The sequence below is a fragment of the Tachysurus fulvidraco genome, chromosome 22 (assembly GCF_022655615.1).
Source record: "Tachysurus fulvidraco isolate hzauxx_2018 chromosome 22, HZAU_PFXX_2.0, whole genome shotgun sequence".
Taxonomy (NCBI): Eukaryota; Metazoa; Chordata; class Actinopteri; order Siluriformes; family Bagridae; genus Tachysurus; species Tachysurus fulvidraco.
This window is the reverse complement of record NC_062539.1, coordinates 9,886,010-9,898,220: the sequence shown is the minus strand read 5'-3', so window position 1 is coordinate 9,898,220 and position 12,211 is coordinate 9,886,010. Positions and strand designations below refer to the sequence as shown.

The 12,211-nt window shown below is 39.6% G+C and overlaps 1 protein-coding gene across 3 annotated transcripts in view; it reads right to left on the bottom strand.

Moving 5' to 3' along the window:
- Nucleotides 1-12,211, bottom strand: part of yeats2 (YEATS domain containing 2) — a 39,902-nt gene that overhangs the window by 23,326 nt on the left and 4,365 nt on the right. For all 3 annotated transcript variants that reach the window (XM_027143238.2, XM_027143237.2, XM_027143239.2), the window contains 7 exons: nucleotides 10,452-10,563; nucleotides 9,737-9,781; nucleotides 8,703-8,913; nucleotides 8,159-8,374; nucleotides 7,847-7,996; nucleotides 4,954-5,048; nucleotides 502-675 (listed from right to left, as the gene is read on the bottom strand). In XM_027143238.2, coding sequence (XP_026999039.2) covers nucleotides 502-675; nucleotides 4,954-5,048; nucleotides 7,847-7,996; nucleotides 8,159-8,374; nucleotides 8,703-8,913; nucleotides 9,737-9,781; nucleotides 10,452-10,563 — 1,003 coding nt within the window. The remainder of the gene's footprint in view (nucleotides 1-501; nucleotides 676-4,953; nucleotides 5,049-7,846; nucleotides 7,997-8,158; nucleotides 8,375-8,702; nucleotides 8,914-9,736; nucleotides 9,782-10,451; nucleotides 10,564-12,211) is intronic.

Sequence of the window (12,211 nt, the reverse complement as noted above, 5' to 3'; positions counted from 1 at the left end):
CTGAGTTATAAACCTCCAAAATTTATAATGGAAGTCTATGGGGGGAAAAAAAGCCACTTTGAGCTTCCGTACCGGGAATTCTGGAATTCCGATAAACCGATATACCCTTATAAAAGTCATAGCACACCTCTCCTCAATGAGCCAGTCAATTTGACACCTCATTCATGGGTCTAGGACAAAAGCTGAGGGATAAGTTACGCACCGAAATTTTGTCCGGCACAATAACAAGAATGTTGCTTTGCAAGCACCAATAATAGTTTCACATAAAACCTGCATCGTTTACTCACTCAGGAAAATGTGAAGCCCTGGCATTCTAAAGACCAAAAAGATTTCATCCCACATATGATCATGTTCATGCATTTGAAATTTACCTTGAAATTTGAATTTTTTTTAGTCATATCAAACAGATGAACGATCACACAACCACGTTTAGGTAGAACTCAAGCCAACTGCACTGAAACAAACAATTAATAAATATATGATCCTGAATTAAATGGTCACCTTGGTAGGTGTGGCTCCTCCTCCTGCCCCCACCCCACTCTTCTGGGGTGACACAGCAATCATGTGACCCCCTTTCACAGTCACATACTGCTGTTGGGCTGGTGCTGTGGATCCAGGCTGCTGTTGTGAAGATGTCGATGTAGTTACTTCTCCTGGTTCCTGCTTAATGATCACCTACAACACGATGAATATTGGTGTGAAGTGATTACAGTCAAATTGTGCATTCGAGAAAACCTAATAAGCTGCTCTACTTCATTTTCAGCACGAGACAAGATGTTGTTAGAATGCATTTAATCAACCTTTATGGTGTATGCATGGTGACTGTGTGTGGACTTTAACTATTAAAGTATTAAATGGTTACTGGTACATTTAATGCCCTTATTAATTCATTTAACTACACAACAGTAACAAGAAAAAAATCAAATATCAGCTGAATATGATCAAGCATTTCAATCTCAATAAATAAAAATGATATTTTTAAATGAGATTATTTTTTACATTTTCATTAAAAGCAAAGAAAAGTTGCTGAAATACATGAATACGTTAGAGGATGATAAAATATGTGTGGAATTTATATTGGATATTGAGTACCACAAGATGTAATCCACTTTCTGAGGCTTTAAAGGTGTAGTGGATGTTGCTAGAGGAACTTAATGATATTTAGAAACTTAAAATACAGAAACAAATTCAGCTCCTAGGTTCAGAGCTCCCTCCAAAAATACACACATGCTGTGTAGGCTAGAAATGAAATCTGGCTGAAAGGCAAGAAGAGATGCACCCTTGTTCTGCCTGGTTGGTTGATGCCTAGAGTTTTGTACTGACAGCTGACAAAATAATAAACAAGAAATATTACAAAAGAGTGGCTGTGATCGCCCCAGCACAAGTACATTATCAGACACACTAATCTAGCGATTCTACAAGTATACTTAACGGACAAAAAAAAATAATCCGGAGGTCTTTACATGTACAGTATCAAGTATGTCTGGAAAAGACTGCACAGGGACAACATCAGGTTCAGTTTACAGAACTGACAGGCTCTCTAATGCACTCTCTCTGTCCCTCCTTCCCCCTCACACTCAGTCACACACAGCTGCTACAGGCGGCTCACTGCTTAACCTGGAGAGATCCATTAATATCTTTGTGCATGAAAATAGCCTGTGGTGCCAGGGGACAGAAAACACTGCAACAACCTCTGAGCCTGTCCCAGATAGAGTAAGAAGACACCTTAATCTACATTAACCATCACTGCACTAAAGAGCAATGCCAGAAGGCTGTAATGGATTGAAGGCCTAAAGAAAAATACAGAACGAGATAGAAAAGGATGGAATGAGGACCACAGACTGGAGATAGAGGAATCTGAGAAATGAAAGAGAAATCTGAGTAGAACAAGCCAAGCTCAATGCTGACACCATTACAGGGATGTCTCAACCACCACCAAGTCTAATCCTTCTTGATACTATTTTGTAAGGCAGAAATACTGTTCAAATAACCTATAAAAACCACACCAATACACACCATTAGGGTCATCGTTACTACGTCAACACTGACTGAATCACTTATTCCTATTTCAGAACTGAACAGAGGTCATGCAAGCTGTCATGCCATCAGAGCACAGTTAACATTCACTAATTACATTTTCCTAACCACTTGGTTCAACAAGTCTGAAACCTCAAAAGCTAAAGCTTCTAACATGAGCTGAGGAAGCTGTAATAAAATCTGTAATAGTCAGTAAGAGTTGCTTTAATTTCTTTAAAATGGGATGGACAGGAATGGATTCAATTTATCTAATTATCCACCAAGTGTTTTTTTCTGTGGAATACAATTTCTAGTCATACTACAGGTCTGTTAATGAATGGTGCTGGAAGTTGTCTAATAATTTGAGTCATTTTTGTAAAAAAAAAAGAAAAAAAAAGAAAAAAAAAGAAAAAAAATCCAAGTTAAAATGCATACACTGTTGCCTCCATTGACTGTGAAACTCCAAGTGTATATGAACAATCAGCAGCAAAAAATTGGAACAGTAGACCTTGCTATAATTAATAGAAGCTGGCCAAGAACCGAGCCAAGAACAACACCGTGAGAGAAGACGGATGTCTAATGTAAAACCTCCACATTTTTTTTATTATATTTACAATATAATACTGCAACAGCTGCTTTCTGCCACATTGTGGTTAAATCAGAACTTAAATAGGACAGTCAGTACAGGAATATAATAAGGTGCAGGAATAACACTTTATAAAAATCAGTAGGGTCCAGCAGTATGTTTACGTTCAGCAACGGTTTCAGTACTTTGAGTAGAGTTACTAGCGAACACTGAAGTAGCTTGCCCAGAACAGTCAGGTCAGAAACAGTTCTGCAATTACTAAGCTCTTCTGGGTCAAGCCCTGGCTTTTTTTTTTTTTTTTTTTTTTTTTAAATAGTGATTGCAGCCAGTTTTGGGTTTGAGGAACAGAATCAGTCTTGATCATAGAGAAGAAAAAGCTGATTTAACTACACCATTAGGTGAATAGGCAAGTGTTGTGCTTTGATCAGCAAGGCAGGAACCGGTGGGTAACATTATTGTCACCTGTGTGGGATCATAAGTTGTGCATGTTGTCTGCTGTTAAATCTGCAAGAAGATCTTTTCTATTGTGTCGTTTTTAAAATTCAGAAATTTACAGGGGAGTTCCAACAAGTCAAATAGTTTAATGAACATCTTTGTTAACGCATGCATGGTACGGCCTGAGAAATTGCTGATGTGTTCCATTTGGTGACCAATAGCTTTCAAACTGCAGACTCAGGATAAACTCTGAGGCACAAGGTGTGAAAGTCAGAGTTCTCTGGGAGGAGCAAGTTAATTCAGGGCAGCAGTGAGAAGCAGCTTCTCTCGGTAAAGACTGGAACCTGCTCAAGCATGCTCATTAAAGCGTTTTAGATTTCGTTTAGAAAGGTGTGTTGAACATCTTGCAGCTTATGTTCACAGATACCGAACTCCATGCCACACAGGTTAAGAGGATAAGGACCTAACATGCAAAAAGTACTTAACACATTTTGTTGCATCAACCTAACTATTAATTGACAGGAAGGCAGAACAGAGAGGTGAAGAACTATGTTTAATGATAAAACAGGTGACATGTAGGGTAAAAAAAACATCCTACAGGGATTATGGTCCTGTGTTGTTCAGAGCAAGATGCTGATATTGTTTTAACCTTTACATAGATTAAAAAAAGAACATCATGTCCACCACCTCAAGAAGTAGCATGTGGTTTATACTTGTACTGTACTTTAATGCTTGGTTCTGAACATTAGACTGTTGTCTAATAAAGTGGAGTGTAGTTACACTGTGCTGTGACTAATACACTTGACATGCAGCTAAGTCAGTATCAGTGCTAGTAGTGGTGGCTTATAGATAAACAAATTGTGTAACAATACGCGTGTTACAGTCAGCAATTTTATTCCCCCAATGCACAGTGGCAGGTTTGTGTAATAAAATGTCCAGTGAGTGAAGTTCCCCTTCTAAACTGACAATAGAGCGCATGCTGAGCAGATTGTGATGAGATACACACACACACAGTGCAGACAGTACTGAACAAATATGGACACAGACAACTAAAATATCAAACAGAACAATTTATCCTCTTTAAAAGCATCACAAAATGGCATACGCATACTCATACACTCAGGCTAATGACAAGCAACACTAGTGTGTGTGTTAGTGTGTGTGTACAGTCTACAGCATCACCATCCTTACAACTGGATACAATGATCCATGTTTACAAGTATGTTCTATTTTCTGCCACGAATCAGAGCAGATTCTTCCGTCCGTTATGTGGAAGTAGAACACTAGGCTTTTTCTTCGCAAACTGCAGCACACACTCCCATCCCAATTTCAGTGTGTGCATACAATATGCTCAAATTGGGATTTAGTGTCACACCTATGCATCTTCTCTTTCTGTCATTATGTTGAGTGGCCAATATTGCTAACAATAAAATTCCAGCTGCCAGAGAGAAAATCTAGAAAAAAAAGAGGCTACTGGGGTGCAAGACGGATATAAATTCTAAAAAGAGATGTTGCACTGTTCCAATGAAAGGAGTGAAATACTTACTTGATTTTTTTTGTAGATTCAGAATTTGTCTCAGAAAACGGAACCACAAAATAGTTATTTGCTGAATGACATTAAATGGTGACCTACAGCACAATCCACTCTGCGCTCTCAGTCAGAAAACACAAATATGTAATAGTTGTTTTTCAATTACTTGTGACGCCTACATAACAATTAGCAGCTTTTTTTAAATGATCCAAGAGATCACAGACTACCTACTTTCACATGGCTTGTAAATGCACATGTCCAAGTTCACCCAGTTAAAGCTGCATCGCAAAATGAAAATAACTAGATGCAAATGAACAAACTCTATTGCTTACAATTTCCTGCTTAAAAAAAAAAAATACACCTCCCCGTTTCTGTTCTCTCTTACCTTGACTCCAGATGAGAGGAAGCCGCCTGAGTGGACTTTCGGAGCAGGTGAGCGTGCACCCTGTGCAGCACCACTCTGTTTGGCTGATGGACTTCCTAAAGAAAAAAGAAATATTAAACATGTTTAACATTGACAATTCACTGCCAAACTAATTCCCCACAGTTTCAAAATTTCTGTCATCATACATGCATTCCATGTGAAAAGAAAAAAAACTGTCCATCACTATCTGACGTATACATTCACTGAACACTTTATTTTAATTAGCAACAACTGTACACCTATGACCCAGTGTGTGTGTGTGTGTGTATATAATATATATATATATATATATATATATATATACACACATACATACATACATATACATACACATACATACACATACATACATATATATTCTCCTCAGACAGAAATGCCTGAAAGAATAGCCAGGCTGTCAAATGGCCAGTCAACAAAGAATGCTGGTTCAAGTTGACAGAAAGGCTACAGTAACTAAGTACAGATAACCACCATGGACAATTTTGGTTAAGAGAAAACATGTCTAAGAATGATGAGGAACAAGCTCAACAAACGTGTAGAAAATGTATCCTGGTCTGATGAATCTCAATGTCTTTTAAGGCACACAGATGGCAGGTTCACACCAACAGCATGAATTCCTGAACCCAACTTTGTGTCAATAGTCTAGGATGGTGGAGATAGTGTAATGGTGTTGAGAATGCTTCTCTTTGGAACTTTTAACACCAATCAATCATTGCTTAAACGCAACAGCTTATTTGAGTATTATTTGCCAACCGTGTGTGTCCCGTTACAGGGTTTCCCGCAGCACTTTGCAGTTCGGGCGGCCCGCCTAAGCTGGGAAGCACTACCGCCTTAACTAGGTCGTCCAAAAAAAAATAAATCCCGCTGCCCAAAAGGCCGTCAAGTGCATCTCGGTGAATAGCGCGGACGCGCTTCACACCGTGAGTGGGCACACGCACCACACAGCCGAAATGAGAGAAAGACGTTGTCCGTCACTGTCTGGAGGATAACTAGCCAGTTGATAATACACGTGTCTGTGAGAACTGTAAGTGGACTTATGTTTTGGGTTTATTTTAAGCCTGTTATTGTATTAGTCTATAGTTCTTGCAAATTTAAAGTAAGTTAGCTGGAGATTTTGTTGTTTGAGTTCTTCACCTGCTAGCTAGGTTGCATGTGCCTGTTTTTAATAATTGTTAAATGTAGTACAGAGTCTGTGGTCTCTCTCACAAAGAAGCCCCCCCAACCAAAAGGAAAAAAAAGAAGAAGAAATATAGGAGACAAAGAAGAAGAAAAAATAAGGATTAAAAATAAATAAATGAATGTATACAAGTAAAGTTTAAAATTAATTTAAAAATATTAACTTAAAATCAGAAGGGAACCCATCCTCATTTGGGTGACATTCTACAGTAAATAGTGTAATTGCATTTAGTAAATAATTTCCTTTCTACAACAGTTAATGAAAGTGCAACCGAGAGCTCCTGAGGAACTAACGGGTCAGCACAGACCTGATTGCTGATAAAGACCATACAGCTGACTGACAAAATATTAAATATAAGATCTCTTGCATCTAAAGCTCCTATTGCTAATGAAATGATTACTTATCAGAAGTTTAGTGTTGTGTGTTTAACAGAAACAAGGGTCAAACCCAAACCCGAGTTTGTCGCATTAAACGTAGCTTTTCTGCCCGGTTATAGTCATATACATCAGTTAATACACAGTTATTCATGACTATAAGCTAGGCATCAAGCAAGAATCTAGACATATGTTTAGCTCATTCAAAGTACTTCATACAAACATATGTAGCCACAAAACCAAGTCTACTGAGTCAGTTCCTCTAATTATTATTTACAGTCCTCCTGGACCATATTCTGAATTCCTCTGTGAATTTGCAGATTTCATTTCAAACCTAGTTGTTTCTTTATACAAAGCAGTAATTGTTGGAGACCTGAATAGTCATTTTGATACATTAGAAGATCCTACAAGAACAGCAGATGTTTCCATCTTAGATTTGGTAAGGGTTAACCAGAAGTAATGAAAGTAAGTAGAGAGAAAAAACTAGCACCCTGGTACAATACACAAACTTTAAAACAATTGCAACTAAATGATCAGTATTTCGATTAGCATGGAAGGAAAGACTTTTGCTGGAAACTCTTTGCTGGTGTTGCTTGATCTTAATGCAACATCATGTTAGTGTTAAAGGGGCAGCCCTCTCCTGGATAAGGTCATATTGGACGGATCACTATCAATTCGTAGATATAAATGGTGACTACTCTAAACAAACTAACGTAATGTTTGGGTGTTCCGCAAGGCTCTGTTTTAGGCCCATTGCTTTTCTCCCTATGATGCTACCTCTTGGTGCAATTAATTACACACAGTATAACCAAATTATACACAAACATCAAACTGTAACACTGTAACTCCTGGCCACCACATATAAATTAGTCATGATAGAAACACATCTTCATAGCAGATAAAGATCCATGAGGGGGAAACAAAATGCAGTGTAATGCAACTTGATATAAAATTGTGTCTCTTTAGGAGTTTATTGGGCTGCTTGAAACGACATGTGTTATGTTTGTCATTGAAAGTTAAGATTATGCCAATTTTACTTGCTTAACATTTTCTTTTCTCTCACTATATACTTGTCTCTCATTTTTTATGTCTCCTCTCTCTAGTCAATTCTCTTTATTTCTCTTTACTTTCATTGCACTACATTAACAACCGAGTATCATATTATAGGCGATTTACATTATGAGCGGATTTGCATTCCTAACATGTATTTATTTAAAAATCATACAAGTAATAGATCAAATAATAATTTTGAAAAAATAATAATAAAAAGTTATTACAAGTAATAACGCTGTACATGAAATACCTGTAGTGGGTGTAGTCATGCTCATCACCTGACCTGGCTTGTCAGTACTGAGATACGGGTTGTTTACAGATGAGCTGGTCTTCATGTGTACAGGGGTGGAGGTGGGTGTTCTAGACAGGGGAGAGTGACTAGGGGTAGAAATAGGGGAGCCTGGAAAAACATGCACACAGGTGGGGAGACACACACACACACACATCATTTTAACCTGTGAAACTTAAAAAATATGAATTTCGTGAACTTAAAATAAATATCTGGAGATTTTTTTAATGAAAAATTATTTATTATTTAAACTCTCCTCCCATGGAGTCTCACCAGATACAATTTTGCAGCTCATGGTGATTGGCTGGAAGGATTTCCCAGGTGACTCTGCAGGACTGGGTGTCTGTCCCTGGGGCATGATCTTGCAGCTGGCTGTGATTGGCTGAAATGCTGAGCTGCTATGAAAGCTCTGGGTGATTTTCTCCACCCCTTTGGCTTGTGACACTGTTCCCTCAGAACATGATGATCGCACAGTCTCGCTCTTCACACCTGGGACAGAGAAAGGAGAATAGGTAAGAAAAGGGTGATGCATAGATGCTGCATCTTACTGGTCCCTCTGAACTCAAGTTAATTAGATTCACATTGTCCACTCTCAGGTTCTAAGAAAGCACTTTTTATTACAGGGACACTCACTTGTGTACAACTGGTTCACCTGTTGAATTAATCATACAGCTGATATTAGACAGTATATCAGCTGTAAAACGAATATGCTGAAATTTGCAAGTGCCTAATTAGAGTATTTACAGAAATGAGCTGTGCTTATGTATTACAGTGTGATCATCTCTATTGTTAAAGTAATCAGTGATCATAGTGATACCTTTTTCTGAGTTAGAGTCAGGAGACAGCTGAGAGGGTGACACTGCATGGCAGGAATTCTGGGAATTTTGACTTGCAGACTTTCCAGCCAGTGTACCATGGGCAGCTGTACTTGCCAGGTGAGAGGAGGAAGATGATGATGAGAAGAAGGAAGATGGGAATGGGATGAAGTCCTCACCCAGGGAGTTTCTATGTAACTCAACATCTACCACCTACAAAAAAGAAGAAAGTAAGCACATAATTAATAGGAAACTGCACTTGGAAGTAAAAACTGACACATTAACAGACCGCGTCAACAACTCTTGAACGATTTATCGTGTTTAAAAGTCCTTCAATCAGATCTAATGAAAATGCTTTGACTGGTCCTGTCTTCAAGGTGTTTTGGGCCACTGGTTTAAAAATATACTTTGAGAATTAAGTCAATAGTTTGAGAAAAAAAAGGCATAATATTTTTATAAATATTTCAAGAATAAAGTCAAAATACTATGACAAATTGACGCATAGCTGAGCAGTTATTGTTTGTTAAAATGACATGTATTTGAAGTGATCAGGCAGTTATCACCTTAAAGGCTATTGATGGTTACATCTTTGTGCCATTCAATTTGGGGTGAGGGTGAAGTTTCACAGGAGACAATGAGAACAATAATCAAATCTTTGATCCTGAAGAAGTGGAACTGGTTCTGAAGCGCTCCGTATTAACACTCCAAAGGCATTATGGCATATGGCCTCATAGAAAAAGACCATATGCCATAACAGATCATGGGTTTGATTGTTATACTGCAGTGTAATAAAGTTTTTGTAGTTAATTCTTTTTTAAAAATACAATTTCATGCATGTTTCATTTCAGTTTAAAATAATCTGGTCATGATGCGTCATTCTTTTCTTTTTTTTTTAAGCCACTCGTTACCAAAATATATTTTTGCTGATGTAATATGCTTAGGTGGAACTAAAATACCAGTCGAAGAGCAGAATGCATGAAAACAAATTTAACCTGATTATCTCGTACTATTCCTGAGTTTTCCTATTAGCTCATACCGTTTCTGCTCCAAGAGTCTGCAGTCCTGTGTATGTCCTGTCCAGCTGTGACAACACAGAAAAACAACAAAAAAAGTCAGCAACTTGCGGGTAAAGCTTACAAAAGCTTAAAAAAAATATCAAGAGTCGAGTCTGCAATAAAAGACACACTTCACTTTTTAATTTGGAAAAGGTTCCACAGGGAAAAGCAACAGACCTTCTGTCATCTCTCTCTTATTCCGTTCCACTCTCTTAACATTATGCTTTCACGTTTGTAGATAAATTACTCAAATTGTAAACATTTTATAACCACAAATAAGCTTAGAATTAGAAGACTATAATTGCTATAAGTGCTCTCTTGGTGGAAGGGATGGTATGCACTTTCTTCCATGAATTATAGCAACACTAGCCATTTATGAGCATCTTTAAGCTCATGTACACAGAACAGAGCAGGTAATACGTTCCAGGGTGTTTCCCTGCCCTGTGATGATACATGAGCAGCACACTGACAAAGATTTCACCCTCCCTGGTGGGTAGCTGTCACATGATGGGAAGAGTTAGCGAGTCAGTGAGAGACAATTAGGGAGCACTACAGCAAGACGGATGTGGTAGCTCAGTGGTTAAGTCCCTTAACCCTCAGTTGCTCAGTTGTAAGTCACTCTGGATAAGGGTGTCTGCTAAGTGCCATAAATGTAAGACAGAGAAAAATAACTCACAGAAAAGTAGGAGTTCTGACCTTCAGATTATGGATGATATCAATACGTTTGTTCCGCTGGTCTTTAAAATGAATCTGCACACGCACAGGAAACTCACCCCAGCCGCGCCGTGTCAGGTGAAACGGGGGTTCACTGCATTACACGAGGAAACACACATACGCCCACATACACACGTGAATAGAAGCACGCACATGCAGAGAGAAAGGAGTCATTCTGTCAGCAGATACTTCATACAGGGAAGGTTCGGTTATGTAGCATGCTTTCGTTTTTTTTTGGATAGTTATATTTGTAGATGTCCAATGAAGTATAAATAATTTCACAACAATTGTCTGCCAACAGATCCAGCTTGCAAGACTGTCCTCAAAACCAAATGAGGCCAAACATACTAATAAATAAATGTATGATAATTATGAATACACATTGATCAACCATAACACTTAAACCACTGAGAGGTAAAGTGAATTACATCAATTAACTAGACAGAAAGCAAACAGTCAGTTCTTGAAGTTAATGTGCTGAAAACAGAAAATTTGGCACATGTAAGGATTTGAGAAACTCAAGTCAAGGGCCAAATTTGGATGGCTAGAAGTGTCAGAGTATGTAAAAAACAGCAGGTCTTGTGGAGTGTTCTGGGATGCAGTGGTTAGTAGCTGCAAAAAATGTTTCAAGAAGAAAGAAAAAAAAACAGGGACAGGGTCATGGGCACACAAAGCTTCTTGATGTCCATGGAGAGTGAAAGCTAGCCTGTCTGGTCCAATCTCACGAAAGTGCTACTGTAGTATAAACCGCTTAAAAAGGTTAATGCTGGCTATGATAACTGCCATGGCATCTTCTTCTTCTACCGCTTATCCGGGGCCGGGTTGCGGGGGCAGCAGTCTAAGCAGGGATGCCCAGACTTCCCTCTCCCCAGACACTTCCTCCAGCTCTTCCGGGGGAATACCGAGGCGTTCCCAGGCCAGCCGAGAGACATAGTCCCTCCAGCGTGTCCTAGGTCCCCTCCTTGAACTGCCACCTTATTGTGGTGGAGGGGTTTGCGTGCCTGAATGATCCTAGGAGCTATGTTGTCTGGGGCATTTTGCCCCTGGTAGGGTCTCCCAAGGCAAACAGGTCCTGGGTGACAGGCCAGACAAAGAGCGGTTCAAAAAAACCCTTATGAGTAAAGTAAAATCAACGTCCGTGACGTCGCCCGGTAAGGCGCAACCGGGGCCCCGCCCTGGAGCCAGGCCCGGGGTTGGGGCTCGCATGCGAGCGCCTGGTGGCCGGGTCTTACCCCACGGGGCCCGGCCGGGCTCAGCCCGAAAGAGCGACGTGGGGCCGAACTCCTGTGGGCCCACCACCTGCAGGAGAAATCGTAAGGGGCCGGTGCAATGTGGATTGGGTGGCAGTCGAAGGCGGGGGCCTCTGCGACTCAATCCCCAGACACGGAATCTGGCCATGGCATCTTTCAGCAGAATAATACTCTGGATTATAAGAGGATTGATTTGGAAGAGGATCATGAGCATCCTTGGGTTGTGCTGCACAAACAAATCTGGTCCATTGAGTTTCCCAGGTCACTTCCAGGACTAAATCTGCTGCTAACATCTTGGTGCCAGATACCACAGAATACATTCAAATGTCTTGTGGAGTCTATACTGCGACGGGTCAGAGGTGTTTTGGTGACACATTGAAGACCTACACAATAATAGGCTGCTGTTATGGCTGATCTGTGTATGATTATGTGCATTTGTTAAGAACCCTTTTTTCCATGCTCAGAAAAAGCAAACTGTATACTTCAACACCT